Consider the following 25,186-nt stretch of genomic DNA (forward strand, 5'->3'; position numbering starts at 1 on the left):
CCTCGTTCTGTGTGTGTGTTTTAACAGTGACCGTACTGTGAAGATTTGGGAAGCCAAAGGATCTCTAGAGGATGGAGTCCACTGACTAATCGTTGATGAATCATCTTCTGGCCTTTGCCCAATCAAAATTAATCATTCGTAAATTAAGTCTTGTATGGGAATCCAAAGTGGATCTGGGACCTGAGACTGGCTAATTTAATCTAATTAGATGTAACTGCACTCAGTCTTTGAAACTGTATGCAGTTACTGATATTTTAGGTCAAGATGGATCACCACAACCTCAGTGGAGCCTCTCAAGTCTCCAGTTGGACCACAGAACAGCTGCAGTGGACAGCAGCTCTCACAACTACAAGAGACAGTGATACAAATCAAAGTGAAAATATGGATCCTGGAGTCTCTCCTGTACTCAACATTCCTCTTCTCAGTCCAGCTCAAGACAACATGGATGCTTTGAGTGCAAATTGTGAAATTTATGTTGGAGCTACTGAGAAAGAAAACTAGATTTTGGCGCATAGCTTTGCTGCCTCGCACTAATTGTTGCACATCAAAATGAAGACTGCTGAAATGGTCTGTGCAAGCCTTTTCCAAGATGTACTCATGGAGATCCCTGCTTCACCAGCAATACGTGTGAGTCTACCTGTGTGTCAGTTTTTCTTGTCTCTTCTGTTGCTCTTTAGGTCATTTCTGTTTAACCAAGGACCAAATAACTACTGAAACTGGTCTTATTATTCAGCTGTTACTGCCAAACACTTTCATGGAACAAAAGAGGCCTCTATGTAAAACATACAATGCTCCTTTGACAGGGTTCCTATAGGGTTCAGTATTTCCATTATTTCAAATTTTCAGTCAGTGTTTTCAGTGGTCATTAAATCTGCTGACCAAAACTATATGCATCACGAGTGAACAATATTCCTTCACGCTGCCTTACAAAAGCAGAGAGCAGTAACTACAGACGTTTTCTAGAGGTTGCCTAGAGGTTTGAAGATGTTCAACTGTTTAACATTCATTTTAAAAAAGGGCTCAGGATCTATAAACACAATGTTTTCTTTCAGTTTTCTTGCCCATTTGCACAGTTGAGCCAGTTAATGAATTGAAATATAATTTAAAACAAATTTGATTTTAAAGTAACATGTAATGCTAGTCTGCTCAGCTTTTAGCAGAAGTGGTTTAGCGGGTGGTCCATTTTTCTCTACTATTATCAAATGTAGCTCCTGCCTTATTTATTTGGTATTACAAACTTAATTGCTATGATTACTAAGAGCATCAATTCATTTGATTTTAATTACACGGTACAGGTAGGAAAAAGTGGAGTGGTTAAATTAGCTTTCAGCAGCTAGCCTTAACTAGCAAGAGTGCACTAACTCCTGTTTGTTGTTTTTCTGCAAATTCCACATGCTGTTTATAGCAAAATATTTTCATATGATTAAAAAGATGTCAGAAAGTAAAATTATGATTTTTCTGAGCAAATATGTACAGTAGTTACTGCTTTTTGGCTTTGTAGGGCAGCATACATCTCCAAGCTTTTCAAGAAAAACTGTAGCTACACATCCACACCCTTTAGAGACAGAAGAAGAGTTCTGCTTTTAACTGAAAAGGAACTTGTAGAAACCAAAGCAGAATAGCTGTTACATCCATAACCAATAATAAAAGTGTCTCACCATTTCCCAAACTCATAACAACTTTGATATTTCAGAATGAGGTTAATAGTGTTTTCTTTTTTTCGTCAATGATGTGCTGTCAGCAGTCACGTACAGCAGCTTGGTTTCTGGTTTCAATAATATCTGGTTGATGTGCAGACAGTTTCCTCAAAGCAGCTGTAGCCTTAAGTGCTGTTTTAGCTTCCTCTGATGAGTGGTTTTACTTTGCCGTCAGCACGCTCCCCTCTGGATCTTCTGACCTAGCTTTATTTCAGGGCTGCAACATACATTTTCTTTCCTCAAGGATTCTGATTCCTTACATGAAAAGTTTACCCATTGAGTATTTGATTTGTGTTACCTTAAGTAGCTGTGCAACACTGGAGAAATAAAAACTGGAATTTTTGGTGGAGTCTCATAGCAAACAGGTCAACACTTTAATGAGAGGAGTGAAAAAGAACATTTTATTTCCTCATATGGATTTCTACCTTTATTGTGATGTGAAATCTTTGGACAAAAGGTTTTTCTCATCTGAAATGTGAATGTAAACCATTCATGTGTAAGGAAACAATTAAGCACCTTGTAATTCCTAAGTCATGACATATAAGATACATACTTTGTGGATGCAAGTCTTCCCTGAAATGTGTTTTTGTGAGTTTTTTTTCTCAAACCCAGTGATGTGACAAGTTTTCATTCTGTTCTCTATGTACAGTACTATTCACCTCTGCTGTCTTAGTGTCTGTAAACTGCACACTTTCTGCAGTTGAGCATTTCAAATATCAGTCAGTCTTTTTAGATATGAGTCTAAAATGCTATTATTTATTCATGTTTCTTTCATTTTTGATTTTGCTGTTGTGTCTTCCTCATCAATCAGTATCAGAGACGTTCTACTTGTTTTTGTTCTGAGGCCTCTGATATCTTAGCATCGTAGATGATGGACTGCAAAAAATGATGGAAGGCATTTTTCCATTATCAGAGGTGCCTGTGATTAACCCTAAAAAGTAGCTAGTGACCTTAGAATCACTACCTGATAGATGTGGACTATCTCATTGAAACAATCAGGTAACCAATTTAATCATAAGTATCCTTTAAATGTATTGGAAAAACATGTGCTGCTCTGGTTTGGATATTGGAGGTGGACATTGTTAGCAATGCTACAGTCAATGGGGCTAAAATAATTGCACTGAAAATTTTTGCAACTTTAAAGCTGTTTCCCAACTGTCTCACAACATAGTTTACTGCGCACCAAATAAGTAATGTTAGTTACAGAAACTGGTTTTCGGTCCCATTGACTTGCACATTGATTGCTAAAGAAATTATTTCCAAAAAAAAAAGAACTGTAAGCTAAGTGTTCTCAGTTCATGAATATGAATCAGGCTGCTTAAATTGTAATTATCCTTCTAATTGTAGCTATATCTTTTTAAAATGTGACTGTAAATCTGCTCCTGTGTAAATACTGTTTTCTTCCTGCTGATTCTCTTGTGCACAAGTGATTAAAATATCACATGCTGTGTGAAAATAAATTTTAAAGGTAAAAATGAGAATTCTCTTTTTGTCTTTGAACTGTATGAATGCCTTATGACCACATGGTGGTAGTGCAGTGTAATGACATGCGATACACTGGATAAGTAACCATGGTGGTTTAGAGATTCTGGCAAACTTGTGTAGCTGTGAGCATTGTGTTTCTTTGGCATAGTTTAACTGCACACAGCTGCTCTGAGGGCAAAGAACACACACAACATAACTGAAATGAAATTCCAGGCAATACTCACATTCACTGCTCATTAATTTTACCATAAAAATGGCCAAAAAAATCAAATGACACCATAGGAGATGGCTGATGAAAACTGCTCTGGGCAGCTTGTTTTACTTTTTCTTGTAATTTGTTCTATCATCATTATTATTATTATTATTATTAGTAGTAGTAGTAGTAGTAGTAGTAGTAGTAGTAGTAGTATTTAATTATTACTGGAGTTTCCATTTGTAAAAAAAAATTAGTTTGGGGCTCAAGATGCAATAATTGTCTTTTATACAAGGAAATGTGTACCCTCCCTCAAGTAAAATAATAACACAGCTTCACCATGCATACATTATACAATATATTATTTTAAAAATTAACATAATCTCTGGATCCAGTCTGCCCTCACTAAATCACCATTTGCTTCCTTTAATTATAACTGCAGGCAGTATTATTGTGTCCTATAATTTACTCCAGAGCTGGAGATGCAGACAGAGACGCAGAGATGGTGAAAAAGGGTAAGGAACTCCCCCTGAAGACACAAATAAATGTGAACAGTGATTGATAGATCAATATTTAATGTTGAGCTGTACTGTTGGCGGTAAAGTGTTAATTGGCCTTGCAGGAGCAGAGCATTGACTCGCTGCAACCTCACACTGTGTTGAACTTCTATTCTATTCTGCTTTATTCTCTTCTGTGTTTTCAGATTACATAACACACCCACACAATACATACTGCAACTTGATTAACTCAACATAAGTTATTTCATATCTCTGCAGTTTTTGACAGGGTCTGATTATTTTTCATTTTGAGAAGTGTGACTGATTTGTATTGATGTCATAACATTGTCAGCTTGCAAATCATCTAACCATCATGTCCTCATTTTATACACACATATGATTTGCACACGAGTCAGTGCATAGTAGAGGATGACATTTGTTAACTAATTAGCTTTCTAACATTGTTGCAATTTTTTCAGTGGTTCCCATCTTGGGGGTCGGGACCCTCACAAGTGATCATAAGATGAATCTAAGGGGCACCAGATGAATACCAGGGAAGAAAATAAGAAAAACAAAACATTGCTACAAAGAATTGCGTGTCTTTTCTTCTTCTTGTGAAATACTGTATTGTATTACTGTACTTTATAGATATGCATTTTTTTCATGAAGTATTAGGAGTAGACATTGCTTTGTAATATTAATAGTGGTATAAGTATAAAACTTTAGGAACAAATGCTTAAAGTTGCAATATGTAAGAATCAGAAATTCCTTCTCATTAATGACACCAGTGGTCGTTAAGTGAACTGCAGCCACCCTCTTGCTTGTGCACAGGCTTTCACTCCATCAGCGCGAGCAAGCAGCAGTGCTAACATTAGCCAGTTAAAACCACAATATTACAATATATTTCACATGCTTTGCAATAATCTTAACTCACCAGCACTCTCAGGGACGTTAATGAACTCCATTTCTAAGCTAATGTTAGCTAGTGTTGTTCCTTGTTAGCGCTGCAGGGGGGCAGGAGAGTTATGTTACAATCCGTCCACTCATTGGAAATGGAAAGCTATAGCTACATGTGGATTGCTTCACATTTCTTATAGTATTTTTCAATGTAATCTAAACTTTTACATGTTACTCTAACTATAACATTATCCTTGCCGTTTAATCCTGAGGAAATACTTGAATACTTGGTGCATTCGGGAAAATGTGCTTATTTAATTCCTATGACTATTATTATTATTATTATTACTATCTAACAATAACACAAAGATCTAATCCAGGTCCAGCCACTACATATATTTCACAATTATATATGTATATCCGGTTGATTTCTTAGGACTGCAATCTGACCTTGTATAGGCCTACTTTCTATCAAACTACCAATGCCTAAAGTCATTTATGTGCTCATGTAGGCTACTTCCAATGCAGTTTATAAGGTTACAAAAATATTATTCAGGAAACAAGTGGAAAACACCTGGCTTCCTTTCACTCTCATACTTGAATACCAACTCTCTGTCCTACCAGTTCTTCAGGATGTTACTGTATACTGAAATCAAATGATACTTCCTGGCACACTAGAGTTCAAACCACATGATCAAGTTTCACCAGAAATCAATGACGACTTCTCAGATAGAGAGTGTGGACTGACAGTTCCACTTTTTAATTTAAGCATAATCTATGAAGTCTGGATCCTCCTCTAATATGTTCAGTGAACACATCGATTGGTGATGTTTGTGGGTCTCTCTGGATGCTCTTGTTTCAGAGTTAAATCTGTCTGAATAATGGGAATGTGATTTGTTCTGGTGTAGGTGCTTCGTGTTTACTGAGGGATTAAAATCAATACAGGTTCATTTCTTTGTAAAATGGTCTAGGATAAGATTTAGCCCTGCCTCTGTGTGGTTGTCATACTCCCTTATAGTTTTTGAGTTGAGAAATTATAAAAAAAATAATAAGAAAAATGCATTGGTTGAATATATATTATTCATTACAGTATCTGCCCATCACACCCTGCCAGTAATGTAATATCCATTGTCCTATGCATTATATTTCCATCATGGCCATTAGTTGATGCTTTCACAGTACATTTCTCTGTTTTTACATTTGGATGAAGTCACATAATGAAACGCATACAGTACAGGCATCATTAGCAGCAAGAGTGTTTTGTTTTCTGACAGTAAGCTATTCGCTTCATCTGGCAGTATGAAAAAAAAATCCCATCTAATTTACATTTCATTTCTTTGACAGCTGGATGGAAATGAACCCCAAGACAGAATCGGTGGGGGGAGATGTGCCAGAGATAGAAACACAAGCAAAAGAAAGATGTAACAGATATTATGTGGGGGAAACAAGCGAGGGAGCAGGTGGTAGTTAAAGACGTTTTTCTGAGCGGCAATGAGGCTCAGGAGCACGGGGTCAATATTCACCAGCTCCTATCTCTGAGCGTCCACCGAGTGAATCCTCCAGCTAAAAATACCAGCACTGCTGCTTTATGACCAGAACTGATGAGCCGTGATACTGCTGCTTGCTCTCTTAATGCGCCTACAGAAATCAACCTTGTCCACTCTCAGTTATCAAGCAAAACAGATTGGGAAGAACAACGTTTTTTTAATATGCCAGTAAAAGCACTTTAGTGTGAAATTAGAGGGCAGTGCCTTTTAAAGAAATGACATCTGTGCTTCATTTACAGAATCAGTTTGAGTTTCAAAGAGAGAATGCCCACAGCAGGCGGTCACACATAAACAAACCAGCAGGGGAATGATGGAATAGCTGATAGTATAACAGCCACGGTGAGCTGGTCAAGTGTGTGCTCTTGTGTACATTTGACACTCTACATTCAACCATCTACTGTAGATCTCTTCATATAAGTGCAGGTCAGTATTAATTGTATGTCAAATGGCATGAGTGTCAGAGAGTTAAGCACAGCTGAACCCTTCGTAGCGGAGATTAAATGAGCACATTAGAGATCATAACTACCTGAGACTAAAACCACAGCAAAAGGAAATTTAGGCATGGCTGAGCTGAAAGATAGGAGGCTATTTTATGTAATTGAGAGTCAAATTACATATCTCTCAGCTGACCCACTAGGCTTTGTGCGTTAAAAGAGTCTAATTTACTTTATTTAATTCAGATCCTTCTGAGAGCGACGTGGCTCTGGGGATGGAAGTATCTGCTCTGTTCACCACTTTGGTCCAGACTGAAATATTCCTGGGACTATTTAATGGATTGCCCTGAAATTTTGCATTCAGACATTCATAGTCCCCAGAGGATAACTCCTCCTCAGTTTCCCCCCCAGCTCCACTGTGAAGTTGACATTTTGGGGTTTTTGTGAAATAACTCAAAGCACTGTTCTGCCACTCTTCTAGTGCACATAAGCGTCACACACGTAGTTCCTGCTTTTTTCCATATTTGCAGTGACAAATTTGCCTAAGTCTTTCTCACAATCCTCGACAGTATTACAACGACGTCTGGCTTCCCACGATAACAGATTGGCCAAACTGTAAAACACAAACTGAATTTACTTCTTTTTTTTTTTTGATCACTTCATTAGTCATTGCAAAAAGTCAAAACAGATTGTACATATATGGGATATGATGAAGACAGTTTTGTCACCAGCTGTTTCCAAAGTAAAATATGAACTCTAAACCGTAGCCTTTCAGCAAACATGTAAATTTGTAATTGTAATTCCATTAAATCATTACTGTATGTGGCTTGATCTTATTCTCTATATCTTGTATATGTATATACTTTTGGCTGTATTAATGTATAACAAGGAATAAATGCAGAACCCAGTCCATTTATGATTGTTCAACATTAAATTACAGCAGATATTAAAATGTGTGTTCTTTTTTAATCTTAATTTTTTCTGAATGACTTCTACAGGACACAGAAAGAAAGGTCCGTTGCTCATGAATGTCCAAACACAGTCATGATGAATTGGTGTGCTTTGGGTGGCTCTGATGCATGAGATAGTTATTGTCATTGTGTGTAATAATTATGCAGCAATTTATGCCTAACAAATGGCTTCATGTTTTATGCATGTTCAGGGATTCAGTAGCTGAATGATCATTAATAGGTTATCAACATTCTTACAGCCTGGTCGGAAAAGTTGTGTTTTTTTCCTGCATGTGTGTGTGTGTGTGTGTGTGTGTGTGTGTGTGTGTATGGCCAGTGCTGCTGTGTGTGCTGCTACTGGTCGGGTGGTGATGATGTGATATTTACTCACACAAACCTCTCCTGTCTTTCTGTCTGTGTGCCTCCTCTGAGTGTGTCTGCAGTAATGTTTGTCTGTGCATGTGTGTGTGTGTGTGTGTGTTTATGTGTGTATGAACCCACCCACCCCACCCATCCGTGTGGACAGAGCGGGTGGCATGATGTCTGCCCAGAGGTGGCGTAATGGTTTTTGCCACCGTTCCACACATCCAGCCTGGGGCGTGTCGGCAGTGCATGCATGTCTTTGTGTGAGTGTGTGTGAGTGCAAGTGTGTAAGACAGCTATATTTAGAGACATGGTTGGCCAGTAAACACACTGAGTAATACTGAGATGCGTCATTTTGAGATCCTATGACTCTATCATCTAAACATAATGCTTACATACACACACACACACGCACACACGCACACACACACACACACACACACACACACACACACACACACACACACACACACAGTGATGCAACATATAGCAAAAGTGAGCAGGCACTTTCTTTCTCACCTGCAGGACAGTGTGGGATACTGCGAAATTATTTACAGGGATCTGTGTACTTTTGTATCCTTCCATACTTCCGTGCACACAGACACATCAAATAATACATTATCAGATTAATACACTCAGGCCGAAAATGTATTTACTATAGGTCTCTTTTGGAAACACACACAGTGTCCTCATAATGTGACCCTCCTCCTTATCCCTTCACATTCATCATGCTGTCATTCTATTTTCTGCCAGCGGAGGGTCTCCCTTTCAGTTAATTAAATCCGATGCTTATCCTCATAGCATAGGAGAAAGAGAGGGTCAGCAAGAGGAAGAGAGAGAGAGAGAGAGAGAGAGAGATGAGAGTTATTAGTGTCTCTAAACACACTCTTATAATAATACTAATAATCTCTTCACAAGCTGCTGGGACTAGAGAAGTGTGTGGATGATGGACTGATGAGGGACAGCAGCTCATAAACTCAAGAGACTTGACAAAACTCATTGCCTGCAGCAGGAAAAATATTAGTAAGACATTAAAGGTACACTTAAGAGATTTAGCATTGCACATCTGTGTAGTTGGGGGACTTACGAGACACACATGAAAAAAACATTTGTCAAAATCGAAGCCACAGAAACTGAGATAATATGAATTTGATCTCAATTTAATGCATTCTCTGCTATAAAAGCTAAAATAACCCTGATGACATCATCGGGGGGCCTAACTGTAGGTCTTCCCCCCCTTGGTTCCCCCAAGAGTTTAATCCGGCCATGCAAGAAGGAGGGAGGGGTGTGTTTCATGCCAACAGCCCACATTGAATTGACTTGAATTGAAGTGATTGAGAGTATTGAGGGCAGGGGGAACTGTGTGCCTTCACATAAACACACACACACACACATACACACACGCACACACAGAGAGAGCGACACACACACAAACACAGGAAATAGTTTTTTATGACTAATTTTTGCATTTGCATTTGTGTGTAATGATTGTATATCTTTGTCCTCCACACCATGCCAGTGAAGCTGCTGGATTTAAATGAACAGAAGTCAACTGAACTGAACTGAATTGAGGAATGAGGGGAAGGAGATGGAATAGAGAGAAAGAGGGAAGAGAGAGCAAAAGAGAGAAAGACACACTCAGAGGAGGAGAAAGGGAGAGTGACATCACATCTCCCAGCCTCTCTCTCTCTCACTCTCTCTCTCTCTCTCCCTATCTCTCTCTCTCTGGCACCTTTGCTCCACTTCTCGCCGAGGAGGCGCACAGTACAGTTTCTCGCTATCCTCCTTCGTCGCTCATAAAAAGGGGCTGGACCACAGACAAGGGCACAGAGGAAGAGCCAAAACATAATTTCTGACAGGATGAACAACAGTTTCCTAAACATGGCGTCGATAGGCGACTTCGACCCGCTCAACGCGTCTATTCCTGCCACCAAAGTTGAAATCACAGTGTCCTGCAGGTAGGGGAATGTGTCTGTCTAACCTGGTTTCAGTGTATCACAGCAGGCTGACGGAAAAACACCGAGCCTGTACTTTAACTTCAGCCAAGTTTAGGTGTAGTTTCAGTGTGTGAGTGTGACGGGAATATAGCGTCAACAAATGTCACGTTTATGGCGAGTAAGCGTGACATTTGTGTACTAGTGTGTAGACTGAGTGACGCCACTTTTACTCACTTCAGCGCTGTTGACACGAACTGAGGAATAAATAACAATAGTTTTAAATGACAAGAGGCATTAAAGACAAACTGTGCGTATGTTGAATACTTTGTGGTAATAACAGTTGTTCTCAAAGCCGGTCCGGGGACCCTCCAGGAGCCCTTCAGGGGATTTTTAGGGGGTTCCCAGAAAAAAGGTTTTATTTTCACTTTCATCCATAGGTAAAACAATGACAGAATATATGCAGGTCATTGGTTTCATACATTGTTTGTGTAAAGCGCAAAAAAAAAAAAAAAAAAAAAAAAAAAATCTTACCAAAAAATAGGGGTCAGTGTGTGGTCTTACTTGTGTCAGTTGAGGGGCCCTTAATGTGAGAACCATTGGTGACAGCAGTGTTAAACAGTCCAGCCAGGGTCATCACAAACTTTGGAGAAGCCGACTAAAGAGGGATGATACCAAACTTTTTAATTCGATATGATGTGTTATAATTGTAATCTGTGCTGATAATTTATTAAATGGATATGTATTTTTTTTATAAAATAGGCTAATGGTCATTTTTAGAAAGACAAAAAAGGTAACTACACTTAAAGGCAAATCAGCACATTTTTTACACAAGCAAATATGAGTGTGGTTTAATAAAAAAGTTTGTATTAATAATATAAAAAAAAGTCTTGACACACAGAGGTCTGGTTGCCTGGAGAGGTTTTGATACTACTTGGTACTGTGTTATTTTGGTCAATACCTTTTTAAAAGTATCAAATACACTCAGCCCTAGTATTGTAGTATCAATCTGCTCATTGGATGTAAATTACTAGCATAATGTTATGATACAATGGAAGACAGTAAATATAATACAATAAATTGACCTGATATTAAATATGTTTGAGTGGGATTTCTATCATTATGATGAGTTATTGGTTATTTAGACATTTCCAAGCTGTGGTTCCTCTCCTAAGAGTTGTTTTGAGTGCTGTCATTGCATGATTTGACAGCTGACCGGTATTCTTGTTGTAGCTGGTTGGTCCCCTGTCAAGGAGAGGGCATCATTTTGGCATTTAAAAGCACATTACATGCTGTTTTGGTGTGTGGACTTGTTATCTGACATGATAGAAACAGGCAGAGAAAGCAGGGGACAGAGCTGATGTGTACTTAACCCCCCTTTGAAAGGGGTCTTTCTCTCTCGTTCAGAGAGGATTTTCCACTCTGTACACAAGCAGGGTGAGAAATGTAGAGAATGTCGCTTATTTCTGCCAGACTAGAGACCCACAGTCAGGCCACAGGCTGAACACTTCACAGGTCAGACACATATGTTTAGAGATGCCTCCTGTAAGCAAATGTATTGTCTCCATAAAATTGAAATAGGTCATTAAATGCTTTGGATAAACACATCATACATACAGAAGGAGCAGTTGGGAATAATGTTTAGCAATGAACAGCTGACAGTGAAACATTAAAGTGTTCCCACCTATGAAGCAGTAAAATAAGGGACAGTACATTTGGATAACCGTGATCTGACAAATAGATACCGCCAGCATAGGCTGTAAGCATACTGTTAAATCAGTTGCATACAATGGGAAGTATTGTATAGGAGTTTCCCTGTAATGATAAATGAAGCTTTCATAGCAGGCTTTGCAGAGGGTCTGTGTAGCTGCTGATAAGTAAATACCATGCAATGACTGTAGGCGTGCAGGTATTTAAATGAGCCGAAATCTCCTGTCAACTTTTGCTGAATCCAGAAAAACAGGTTCCATCAGAAGCAGTTACTCAGTTGAAATGTATTACAAATTCCATCACATTATAATTAGTGTATAGACTAGAAATGCTGTTCTTTTCCAGTACCCTGATCAGTGCTATAAATGTATTATGTCAAATGTCAGTTGTTCTCTATCTGAATACACATTGAAGTCCATTTTGTTACTGTTTTCCAAAGTTTAGAAATGACATTGTTTTGGTCTGATGCGGCCTCTATTCAAACATGAAACGTTCTATGGTGTCGCAGCTATACTACTCGTCTTAGAAGAGTGGACAGAAACCACCTCTTGCCCTGCCTTAGTCACTCAGTTACTGTAGTTACTGTATTTCTGGAGGGTTTCTGTGCAATCTCCTTAGTAACAGAGAGATCATGTCATATTCCAGCAGAATATATGACCATGTTTGGCAGAGTTAGCTAATGTCTGAGTCACACAGCTCCACAGCCCCCAGGGGGGGAGTGTGTTTCGGTGGCCGTCCACCTACCTTCAACCCGAGGGAGAGCTGGAATGCCATGGTTACGGCCAGGTGTGTGTCTGCGCACTTATGTGTTTGTGCGTCTTTTAGTGTTTTTGTAAGTGGACACAATGGGTAGTGTACATTATCGTCATGGTTACTACTTTTTTAAAAAAAGTTTCCCTATGTGTTTGTGTGGTGATGCTGGTGGGAGGGGGTTTAAAGTGAGAAAATGGTACTTCAGAGAGAACAATATGATTGAGAGACCATTATATCAGACAATTTGGATGATGATATGTGTAATGTGGCTGCAATGATAGCCACTGTCATTCACAGCTGATCTAGGATGAGAGACAGAGACTGGACAAACTATTTTCCTTTTAACAGGTCTCATGTAATTGAGTCCAAAGTCTTGTGTGTGAGTGAATCTTATGGAAATTAGTGCAAAAATATACAACTAGAATAAGTGAATTTGGCTTACTTCTTATGCAAATATGCTGTCTTGAAACACTTGGATTCTTTCTAATTTTAAGTTGTGTTCGCCTGTTTCAAAGCAACCTGTAACAGGCAATTTGCCAACAAGTGGTGTAATCATCTCTGGTTTTCATTTTTTTAATTTGATATTCATACTAATTAAGCCTCTTCAATAGACTGAATGGCTTGTCAAGATGAAGTGTGGAAAGAGAAGAGTGCCGGAGAGAGAAAGAAAGGATGGAACAACAGATAGAGAAGAAAGTGAGAAGATTGAGCAGAAACTCTCATTCCAAGTAGCCCTCCATGTGTAATTCCTGTAGAGTTGGTGGTGACATAACCATGAAGAAATACTGAGAGATCCACTTAGCCGGCATCTCCAGATAATTCAAATAATGTTCTGAGGCTACGGGGATATGAAGCAAGAGCTTGGCTCAGACTCAGTAGTTGAGCTGGATACATTTTGCTGATCGATGGGAGAGCTAGAGGAATCAGCTGGGATCAATGCGCTACAAACGTTGCCTACTGTGTCGCACAAAGGCACACACACATTGAAGTATGTTCACACACACTGTAGACTGTAGGTTTACATATATGAATGACTGTACACACACTTTATTTTTCACCCACACACAAAGGTCACAAAAGAATAAATGAAGCTCCGATGCCCTTTGGTGTTACCACCTACATGTTGGAGTCCAGGTGACTCAAATATTCCATTACAGTCATCGATCGGTCCAGCACACAGACTGTTACCTGTTCTTTCACACACACTGGCAAAGTTCTGTCGTCTGTCTTCGTTGTACAACTCCTGAGTGAACATGGTAGAGAAATCTGCATTGAGGTAGTGAGGTTATATATTTCATGAGTCATTAAGGTTGATGGGAGGGGCTGTGTTTGTATCAGCAAGCTTGTTACTGTTCGTTAGGTAGCCATGTGCACAGGTGCTTTAATGTATTTTGTGTTTTTGCATGCATGTGTCTTTGTGTGTCTTAACACCAACACTTTTTGTGGTTCACTTCTCCCCAGAAACAAAAGGCATCATAGCACAAACTGCTACAGACAGCTGAACTCAGATTCTGACTTATTCCTTTTTTTATCCAGCTTTTCCCTTCAAGTTGAAAACCTGGTTGTTTGAATTATTCACTCACATATGGATGCACAAGTATGGATGTAGTTTATAAGGTAATATTTGGATTAAAGGATGAGAGAAAGAAGGTAAATCCTACTACAAATATTTGCTCACGTAGCCTTAAAGACAGTAGGGATGTGCATGAATCCATTTTTTCAGGGTTGACGAGTCGGTGGGTTTAACCAATGACTAATCGAATATTGGCTGCATGCCAACATTCACAGGGGCTAAATAGATAATGCGTCAAAAATAACTTTTTTCTACTCGTCATAAACAACACTGAGCAGATCCTTTACAATAATGTTAGCAATGACAGTACCTGTCAGCAGCCTTTTTAGACAAGTCAGCCGTTTTTCCATGTTGGACTTTTGTGTGGTTTCGTCTGCATCATGTTCCTTCCAGTCAGCCAGCTAGTAGGCTAAGTTATTGAGCCAAAGTAGCTGAGGGCAGGAGTAAAAATTCACTCTGTGTCAGGCTCTACTTCTAAATAAGGTGGAGGTGGTTTACAAAAACTTAGACATCCCTGTAGTGGCTGAAAGTGAGAATTGCTCTGCAGTAGTAGACGACACAGCTCAACTCTTGATTAAGGTTTTGCAATGAAAAAAAAACGACCACAGTACAAAGGTAGACTTTAGACCCCGCAAACAACTATTCAATTATTCGATTTTAATGACACATCCCTAAAAGAGAGTTCTATCAAAATCACCTTTATTGGCCAAGCATGTGAAAACATACAAGGAAAATACACCTGCTACTTTTTTATTAAAAGGTGTCACTATAAATATTATATGAGGATGGACAGACATGGTTGAAACTGCAACTTGACTTGTTGGCACCCACCCTCACCCCTACTTGGTGCTGTGATTTCGTCAGTCTGGAGTCTGAGTCAGGATTTGAGTTAAATAACTGTATTAAGAAGAGAATTTAAGTGCTCCATGCTGGACAGTCAACTGCTGTATAATACAGGCTGCTGTTACTGCTAACACACAACCAAGCATGCATATGTGTAATCATAACATTGTGAATGTTTTATATTGTTTTATGTTGGTGCTGGCTTGCTTCAAGACCTTACCGGCATAATAGAAAAGTGAGAAATAACACAAAAACACAAATTAACTCTACAGAAATATCATGCAATGGAAAAAGAGGACTGGCTCTTGAGTTAGACCTAAACAGTTTTTTTCCAGCATCTCTCAGACTGCTTCTCTGTCAGCCTCTGCCTCTGCCTCTTCTCTCTCTGCCTGTTTCTTGCTGTGGTCCTAGCACTGTCAGCAAACATTGTAACTGTTGACAGTAATAACTCTCAGATTTGCTCTTCTCTCCTCTTCTCTTTACATTCTGTCTGGGGCTGTGAGATGGGGAGAATAAATGTCTCTTCCCTGTATTCACTATTACCAAAACATATTGACTGTGGAGTAAATATCCATGAGAAAGTGGTTTGTGTGTGGTTGTGGTTCTTCCTGCATTTTTGTTTTCTTATATCCTGCAGGAAGCTATGAACGTATAGTCTTGAATACAGCATAGTATTGTCAATGCCAAGCCCTCTTATTTACTCATGCAGCTTAAACATTTTAAAGAATGAAAAACAATAGATCTTAATTAGTCTTAATCATCATTATCCCACTCTACCGTAATCCAGCCTACAAACCGTTCCTGGCTGATTTCAGTAAAGCCTAGTTTTGAAATGTGAAGAGAGGCCAAATTTGAAAATGAGGTCATATTTGTGCAGTCCTGAAGGCTGGGACACAAGACTGCCGTGATCCTAATGGATTCACTTGAAAAATGTGTCATTGTATCAGCTTCAAACCACAAGTAGTCTAGCAGCTTTAGGTATATCTTGTCATACCAAATATGAGTTGATACAAGATGAGTTTTTGTGTATGAGTAGGCTTATCTCTTCACGTTTGTACAATGTGTGATCTGCTGTGAGTACATTACTGAAGTACTGCCTCAGGAAACCTCAGGTGAGGAGATCCTCACCTGTGGAACCAATTTAAACTCTTGCAGTAACTGGATTACAGCCCAGTGAATGGTGAATGAAGGCTTCCCACACAGAGTACACACACAGCCCACTGCTTGAATCACTTGGCAGGCAAGGCAATCATATGCTCGTCATGGTGTTGAACGATGATTATATTCTTTGTCCAAGTGGAAAAAACTGGCTGGAATTTTAAATACTGCAGTTCCTTCACTGGCTGCTGTTACGTTGATACTAAAAGCTGCTAAATGAATACCAATTAATGCAGGCACATGAACAAATCTTTTATATTGCTGTAACATTTGCATATGATCTCTTAGTACCAACTGCATTAGTTCTCCCAACATCCATATTAATGTTCATGATGGATAATTCAAAACTGTTTATGAAATTAGGGAATTATTTACATGTGTGATGCCAAGTGAATGTGATTAACTTTGATTAAGGACAGAAAATGAGCAGTACTCCAGGTAGTCTATCAACAAGGTAAATCAAGACATACCGTAGGAAGATTTCGAAAGCAAAATAAGCCTTTATAGAAACTGTGTGTGTGCAGCTAGGTGTGTGTTTGTTTGAGTTTTTGTGGCTGTACAGTATTTATGTACCTGTATTTGTTTATTGAAACATGCTGTTGCCCATATAAATTGCAGGAGTCTTTGGTTAGTTTGGGAGCTGCCCATGAAAAACACTGTACTCTGTGTTTGTGTGGTGTTTCTCTGCTTTGTTTGCTGTAGGAATTTGCTTAGGCGTACAATCTCTGTTCTCTAAATGCCCAGTGGTCCATTCTAAGAAACATCAGCATGGCAACCAATATCAGCACAAACATGTCTGCTTGTGCTCAAAGGTTGCAGCCACTTCAGGATTTTAAAGCTGATCTGTTACCAATATTTCTGGACAAAAGCTGTCAAGTATCCATATTCTTACCCTAACCCTAACATTTTCATTCCCCCAAATCACTTTCACTGTTTCCTGTAGAACTGGAGGCCTTTCAAGCATAGAAGCTTCTGAAACAGCATTTACATATTTAAATCCCATAAATAATGAAAATGGAAGGTTTCAAGTTCCAAATTTCATGAATCTCTGTCTTTAAGTGAGGATGGAATACATTTTTATCAACTGACAATTTTTGGAATGGTTTGTACTAGAGTTGTCTCAAGCCAATCTTACTGTAAGCCAGAGATATTGTGCCAGATCTAAGCATATTTGAATGGATTGGTATTGTCTCTTGTCATTTGTTGGTTTTGTATTCAAATCAGTAGCATGGCAGGAGACCAAACTGTTCTGATAAAGTACAAAATCAGTATTATTATATATATAATATTGATATTGAAAGTAATATAACACTATCATGAACATGAGATGTGGCTTCTGGCTAGAGATGGATATAATATCTGCTTAGCTCAGGTCTGTAGTGTAGAGGAAATGGCTGTGAAGTCTCAATACCAGGTGTACCAGAGGTGATAATAATGTTGAGGCCTTTGGTAGAATCAAACCAACCACCATTCACCATTTAGAAATCTGTTCAACCCTTGCTGAGATAATAAAAAGGGTTTTATTATCTTTTCTCTGCACGGCAGTCCAAAGTACAAAAATGTGCTGTCAACAAATTAAGAAAAACATATTGACTTTCTCCACTGACTGTCGCATTTTAGTCTCCAAATTGGGCTTTTGATCGATGTTTATGCATTAATTGTTCTTGAAAGTTAGTGAAAACATAAAACACCCACATAAGATTCATGTCACTTCACATTAGACTGAAGACACCTTAATAACAAGACATGAGGCTTCCACATGAAAACAGTGATTGAGTTGAATTTCACCATGGGAAGCAGATAGAGGGAAGACACTTCAGGTTATTGGGCCACAGCCAAGAAAAGGATAAAAACTAGGTTGGATAAATGTAGGTTGTGTAAGGCTGGTTCTTACAAAACAGATACAGACTTTGGACTATTGAGCCAACATTAAAGCAAACGCTTGACATTTCAAATTGTCCTGGAGTTGTCTTGAAATATAATCTCTCAGAAAATATTGCACATTTTTCAGATTTAAGCTGCATGTAGTGTTTTCCTGACAGCGCTTTCTTAGAATTGTTATCTCATTACTAACAGCATGAGGCATTGCTCACAGGACAGTATTTAATGTCAAAGTAGTTCTCTCAGAGATTAAGTTGCATGCTAGTGTTATTCCTCCCCTGATGATTTTACTGAAGCTCCTCCTGAGGGTCACATGCTCTAAAATGAATCCAATGATCCCTGTTGACTCATCTATTATCAGTTACTCTCTCACATTCATGTCCCTACCAGACTATTTTAAAATTGCCAGTATTCAACCACTCCTTTAAAAAACAAACCTCTTTCAACCCAGGTTAAGAATTATAGTCCAATCTCCAAGGTACCTTTTGACAGACCAACTGCTATAGTTGGTTGAGGGTCATTAAGTCTTTGATAAATTTCAATCTGGCTTTTGCACAAGTGCTGTACTAAAACTGCATTACTAAGAGTGACTAATGACATTCTTATGCATGTAGACAGGTGGATATTCCATCCTCATTTTATTTGATTTAACTGCTGCCTTTGTTACTGCTGCCTTTGTTACAACTGGGTTCAATTCAGAACACTTTATTTGTCCATGAGGGGCAATTTAAAAGGCATGAGGAGCAGCATCATTAAAAAAATATGGGTTGGCATTCCTGGTACAGTTTTAAAGAAGTTAGTCTTATTTGATATAATAGATATTTTAATATTTGTATCAATGATCATGTGTCCTCCTCAGGTCCCCTGCTGTGGAATCCCTCAGGGATCCGTCCTCAGACCAATCCATATATTTCCTCTGAATCATTTGTTCAGCCACTTTCAAGATGTATCATGACCATTACGCTGATGATACACAGATTTATTTCTCCATCCTCCCTCCATTATTGTTTAGCTACCACCAAAGACTGATGTCTCTTAATTTCCTCCACCTTAACCTTGATAAAACAGTTCTTTTAATTGGACCTGATTACTTTGCCACTGCAGTTGATCAGTTCATTGGTCCATTTCACTAAAATGTCATATTTACCGCTAAGAGTCTTGGTATTATCTTTGACCAATATATGACTTTTGACCATCAAAGTACTAAGCTCATCCAGTCCAGTTTTCTTCACTAAAGAAATCTGAATCTTGTCTTCTATGGATCTCTTTTATTTTCTTCTGTCTTGATTATCATCAGTCAATCTGCTCTGAATTGTTTACAGTTGGTTCAAAATGCAGCTGCTAGGCTGTTATCTAGAACTAGCCAGTCTTGCATCCCCCCACTTGCTTCCTATAAAATAGAAAATAGACTACAAGATCCTGTTGATTACCTATAAGGCTCTGTATGACCTTTGCCCCAGTCACAATTCTGATTTACACATTCCTCATTCCATTTCTCAACTGCTTTGATCCTTTCCTCAAGTCTCAGCCTTTTATCCATTTCACATTACCAAGCGCAAACCAAAAGGTGACCACCACTTTGCAGTTTTAGCCCCAACCCTCTGGAATAATCTACCCCTTTGGACTGTCTTAAGCAGCTTTATTTTTTACAATTATTTATTCATATATATATTGTGTGTGTGTCTGAGAAGCACTTTGTCCCTGTGCATTTTAAAAAGAGCTATATGAATTAAACCTTACTTACAACATTGATTATATTGATTCTCATTTTAAAACTAGTGATAGCTTTTTTTCTCTTGTAAAACAACTACCGGAAATCTATAGCCAAGATGTTCACACAGAGCTATATGTTTTCCTCATGAGTTTGTAGGGGCGAAGCACTTACCCAGCAACCCCGCCTTTTAACATCACAAGCCATGACCGACCCACTATCTATTTTCAGGTCGCTCACTCCCACTCCGTCTATGGGAAGTGATTGCGTTGACCTTTTTGGCCCCATAGAGCTCACATAATGGTCCTCTTATTGAAGACAACGCTGACAACCATCACTTTGAAGCGAAGACAGGATCGCCCGCTGAGCGCTGGTTCAATGCCAGCCAAAAGCAACAAAAGGATATGTGCGAGTGTGCGAGATGACACAACGGCCGACAGACTTTTTCTGTCTGTTTACATGCGGTTCTCAACAGCAGGGAGTGCAAATGATTTTGGATGAGAACACAGTGGTGCTGGCAGTCAGTGAGACAAAGCTATATTGAAGAAACTCTTTTCTGAGCTGGCATGAATTGATGCCATTGTCCCGTCTGTCACTACCTCAGTACCTCTGTTTCTGAGTGAGAGGCAGTTTATGTGCATCTGTGGGGGAGTTTTGTGTGTTTCAGGCCACCATCCTGTTCTCAGGTTTTGGCTTTTTTTTCTAGACAGGTCAGTAAAGATGTATGCTCTTAGAGGGAAATTACTATTGATGTCTTGCCTTCTGTTGTTCTCTCACGACGGGTGTTTTTTCGTAAGTCACCAGACGGTATGGTGGGCTGCGTCACAACATGCACGTCTGTATGTGTGTGTGTGTGTGTGTGTGTGTGTGTGTTTAATTGTGCTGTATACCACAAATGAGAAAAGAGCACACACACACACAAAAGCATGCATTAATACAGTTCATTCGTTCCATACATCAGGCTGTATAAATGCGGCGAGAAAATGGATTGATAAAGATCTGACGGAGATGCGGAGATGGAGAGCGAGTCATTGCCAAAGGTCAAGGGCTATACACACACACACACACACACACACACACACACACACACACACACACACACACACACACACACACACACAAATACAAATTGGTTGTATAACAGCCTACTACTACTTGCAGAAGTAATAAGTGTAGAGGTAATAGGCGCACACATTGGCCTTACTCTCAAGGTTAGACAGCTGTAATGTTATTTTAAAGTGCAGGTGATAAACTTGGACACAAGGACAGACACACATGCTCGTATGCACGCACCCACACACAGAGAAACACACACACACACCTTTCACAGCTGCTCAAAAGCAAGCCAACCATAGTCACTGTCTATTATTTATAAGAATCCACCTAACCGTAACATTACTTTATTAATTCCCAAGTCCCCGACGCACATAAAAGTCACGTTGTAGATATTTTCAGACTTTTATGGGTGCTCTGCATTCATGTGGAATAAGACCTTCTTCTTTTTTTCCTTTTTTTTTTCCTCTTGAATTTGCAGAGTAAGAGTGGAGTGTCTCACAGAGGTTCTTCCCAGGTATTTTTAGAATATTCCTAGAAGAGAAATGAGCAGTGAGACCTGTTTACCCCTTGGTCACATAGGTGTTAAAAGATCTGCACAATGAGCCATCAGAGAACTGGGCTGATGTCCTAATAGCAAATGGATTCATCAATAGCTACCAATATGTACAGCAGAATACTCAAAGGAACAACTCAGCTGATGGATTGCATACACTGAAGCTGAAGGATACAAGTGCATACATCTACATGTGCGCAATTAAAAGCTTTTTAAGCACGTGGAGAAATATGCATGAACACATAGCACACTTAAAATATGTACAGTAGAATACTCAAGGGAACAACTCAGCTGATGGTTTGCATACATTGAAGCTGAAGGATACAAGTGCATACATCTACACACGTGCATTTAAAAGCTTTTTAAGCACGTGGAGAAATATGCATGAACACATAGCACACTTAACAATATGAATGCACACAAGCACAGACACACACACACACACACACACACACACACACACACACACACACACACACACAAGCACACATAAGCACACACACACGTTTGTGCTGCACATCAGTCAGACAGCTCATGACATTTCCAGCACACACACACAACATAGTATCACATTTGGATGCTCCGACATTTTACATTCACATTGATTGTCTCCCATCAGATATGAAGGCATTATAAAACAAATCAAAACATCTCCTCTAAAGTCTTCCCACACCAAATTTGACATTTTGGGGCGTGGCGTCTGGCTGGAAAATTGTATGTGATTAAGATATTTCCTGGGCTGTCTCTCAAAAAGAAAGACACGCCGCCACATACCAAGCTCTCAGATTGTCAGTACGACACAGATTTGGGACTATTTGAGGAGCCAGATTACTTGACATACAGTAAATCACCCTCACAGGCCTGTTTACAGCCAGAGAGAGACAGAGACAGAAGGGAGAGAGAGAGAGAGAAACTGGCTGGCCTAATGAAGTCATCTCCATCCCGGTCACATAGCACAGAGGCTGTTTGAATTCCTCCAGGGATGCTGCCTCCCCCTCTGTCTGCCTCCCTCCCTCTTTCCCTCCCCTCTCTCCCTCTCTCATGTAGAAGCCCCCGGCCTGGGCCTGCACGTCCAAGTATGCAGTCTCTCTCACTCTCACATGCACAAACACGCACTCCAGTTTCCTGTTGATAACAATGTCGGAAGGCCATGGCACACATATTAAAGAGAAAAGGGAGGATATGAAGGTTAATATGAGGGGAGTCTCCCATCCTCCTCCTCCTCGTCCTCCTCCTCCTTTTCATGCCCTGTTGTTGCCCTCAGTAGCTCCAAGTAGCCACAAACACACACTCGCACTCCTCGTCAGCATGTAACACAGTTATTCATACAGACAGGACATGTACAGATCCACAGAACACAAACATACCTCATGTAGGAATTTTTTACACACATTCACACACGAAATTTGTCCGCTTGACAAGCAGCATCTGAGCAGTGACGTTGCAGTATGCAGATATAATTACGACCGAGCATAAAAAAAAGATGATGAAAATCCAAAAGAAACATGTTACATTTTTGACAAATAACAGCTAAAACGGCAGAGACACTCGGCCTTTGTCAGTATTGAGCAGTTAGAAGCGCTCAGTACGCAGGCCGGTGACATGTGTTGATGGAGGAAACTAGGCGAGTCGGACTAAACTGCACTGAAGGCGGTGACAAAGGCAATTAAGGTGAAATGCCACTAGCGCAGATGTGTGTTGTACATGACTGATGTGTATTTTGTTGCACGTGTGTGTATGTGTGCGTATGCGGATAGTGGAGCGGCATATTTCAGCGTGTGTGTGTGTGCATGTGTGTGTGTGTGTGTGTGTGTGCGCGTGTGTGTGTGTGCGCACTGAGATGTTCTCTTGGCTCTCCCAGCCCTTGTCAAGAAGAATTAGGGCAGCCCTCTTAGAGAAGCAGAGAGAGAATACAAGCTGCTGATGCTCCCCTTCAGTGTGTGTGTGTGTTTGTGTGTGTGTGTGATTAGGGGGATTGTGCAAGCATGTGCTTTTCTTCATGCTCTGTAACAAATGAATTGGTCATCATCACTTGCAAATACGATGGTAAAATAGTAAAACAAATGCGGGGAGGTGGAGGGCGGGGACGGGGGGAGGGGTGATGGAGTGGAAAATCGGAAGAAAAGAAAGAGATGCAGATACCTGTAGCATGGTGCTCAGCGACCTGTTGAGAACATCTGAGCATGCCCAGTCACCTCCTCTCGCTCCACATGTTTCCAAGAATATTCCTGGTCTGTTGCTAAGCGCAGCTACACACACACACATACACAGCCCCGAAGAGTCCCGCAGTGATGGATGTGATACCGAGAAGTGCATGAAAGGCCAAGAGAATATGACTTCTATTTAAATGTAAATGCACACCGATACAGTGCATTTTTAACATCTCAGCTGGAAAACATTCAAATTGAAGTCAGAATGTGTAAGATGTGAACTTAAACACACATTTAAGTGATTAGAAACAGGGGAAACATGGCACCATTTCTTTCTTTTTTTCTAAATCTATCACACCAGTCCTGTAGTAGATCTATGGTTTACAGTCTTGCATAATATATGAGATGTGTTGAATCCCCACAACAAGCTTTAAAGCTCCATTAAACAGCATTTTTTTGGTATTAACATTTAATGAGAGGGCTCCCAGTAAGGTGAAAGGGTTTCTACTAGTTTTCACCCTTTTTGAAGCTTTTAGCTCATTGTCTTGGTTGTCAGGTCTGCACAGGGAGGAAAAAGTGGAGAGAACCCAACCTCAGGAGGAATTAAGAAAAAAGCAAGATGCATTTGTAGATTAATAATGTGAGAGTAGTAGATAAAGTATTTCAGAGTTGAAACAAGGAGGTAGGAGAATGGAACTGAGGCACCTTGTGTGATAACAGAGTATATGCTCTATGACTCAACTGTGCTGCTGTGCTTTGATAGAACCAAAGTGTATATAGTGTATGACAGAGATAGATGTGTTATGAATCAGGAGGAAGGGTCACTTCAGTAAGGTGGAGGTTCAACTTAGTGTGATAAGGTGAGCCACGTAACACTGGTGGAGTGATAAGAGAGCATTGTGAGGTGACTAAAATGAGCACATGAGCTGTAGAGCAATACCATGGATGGGTGTCATCTATTTCTTTTTGAGAGGGAAGAATTTCTAGCTACTACAAGGTCGAGTTACGGGATCTTTTTTTTTCTTAAGACTGCAGTTACGATGTACTGATTGCATTGTCACATGGTTAGAATTGGATCACAATGTGAGCCAGCTAACATGTCCACGTGTGGTTTGTCTGATTGCATTCAGATCAAGTTTTTTCAAGGTTCTGCATGCTATTACATCCTGCATTAGCATGTGTTTTTTCTTATCTGGATACTGATCACATATTAATGCGAGGTGCACATGGAGTCTGTTCCAGGATATTCAGTTTTGGGCCCAGTGTTCAGCGTTTTGGGTTAAGTGTCTGCAGATGCTTTTCTTCAAGTTACTGAGTTGAGAAACACAACAGAACAAGTGTTGGTGAAGTGAATGAATAAGAGACACAAACACATATAAAGGGTCTCTCTTTTCACTTCTTTTTACTTCCAATCAAAGAAAAACCTCTCAGGCAATTGTATCTTCTACTTATAAGTCCAAAAACAATTCAACAACAATTCATTTACACTTCTGCCACCACTGCTTGAACTGCATGATAGGCTATGTGAAGAAGTGCTTGAGTGAACTGTGTCTGAGTCGTGATGCTTTTCTGTCTCTTGCCGGTGTTTCCAGACACACGTGGACTCTATTTTGATATTACTCTCCACTGCAAGAACAGTCTCTTTGTTTTCCACCTACGCTTATCTTTAGCTTTGTTGATTTGCCTGCATGTGGGTTCTTTATCTTGTCTTTTGAGTAGAGCATCCAGGGTTTATTGGATCTGAAATATTGGACTTACAGTGCATATTATGGTGAAATATTAGGTCTGACATTTGATGTTG

At 39.7% G+C, this 25,186-nt stretch overlaps 2 protein-coding genes across 6 annotated transcripts in view; both read left to right on the forward strand.

The window, feature by feature from the left end:
• Window positions 1–2,971, forward strand: part of LOC128353338 (kinesin-like protein KIF21A) — a 36,612-nt gene extending 33,641 nt beyond the window's left edge. For all 3 annotated transcript variants that reach the window (XM_053314025.1, XM_053314026.1, XM_053314027.1), the window contains one exon: window positions 28–2,971. In XM_053314025.1, the coding sequence (XP_053170000.1) occupies window positions 28–85 (58 nt within the window). In that variant the 3' untranslated portion in view covers window positions 86–2,971. The remainder of the gene's footprint in view (window positions 1–27) is intronic.
• A 6,825-nt stretch (window positions 2,972–9,796) lies between these two features.
• LOC128353340 (copine-8) overlaps window positions 9,797–25,186 on the forward strand; it is an 88,206-nt gene continuing 72,816 nt past the window's right edge. For all 3 annotated transcript variants that reach the window (XM_053314029.1, XM_053314030.1, XM_053314031.1), the window contains exon 1: window positions 9,797–10,021. In XM_053314029.1, the coding sequence (XP_053170004.1) occupies window positions 9,924–10,021 (98 nt within the window). In that variant the 5' untranslated portion in view covers window positions 9,797–9,923. The remainder of the gene's footprint in view (window positions 10,022–25,186) is intronic.

The sequence above is a fragment of the Scomber japonicus genome, chromosome 23, assembly GCF_027409825.1.
Source record: "Scomber japonicus isolate fScoJap1 chromosome 23, fScoJap1.pri, whole genome shotgun sequence".
NCBI lineage: Eukaryota > Metazoa > Chordata > Actinopteri > Scombriformes > Scombridae > Scomber > Scomber japonicus.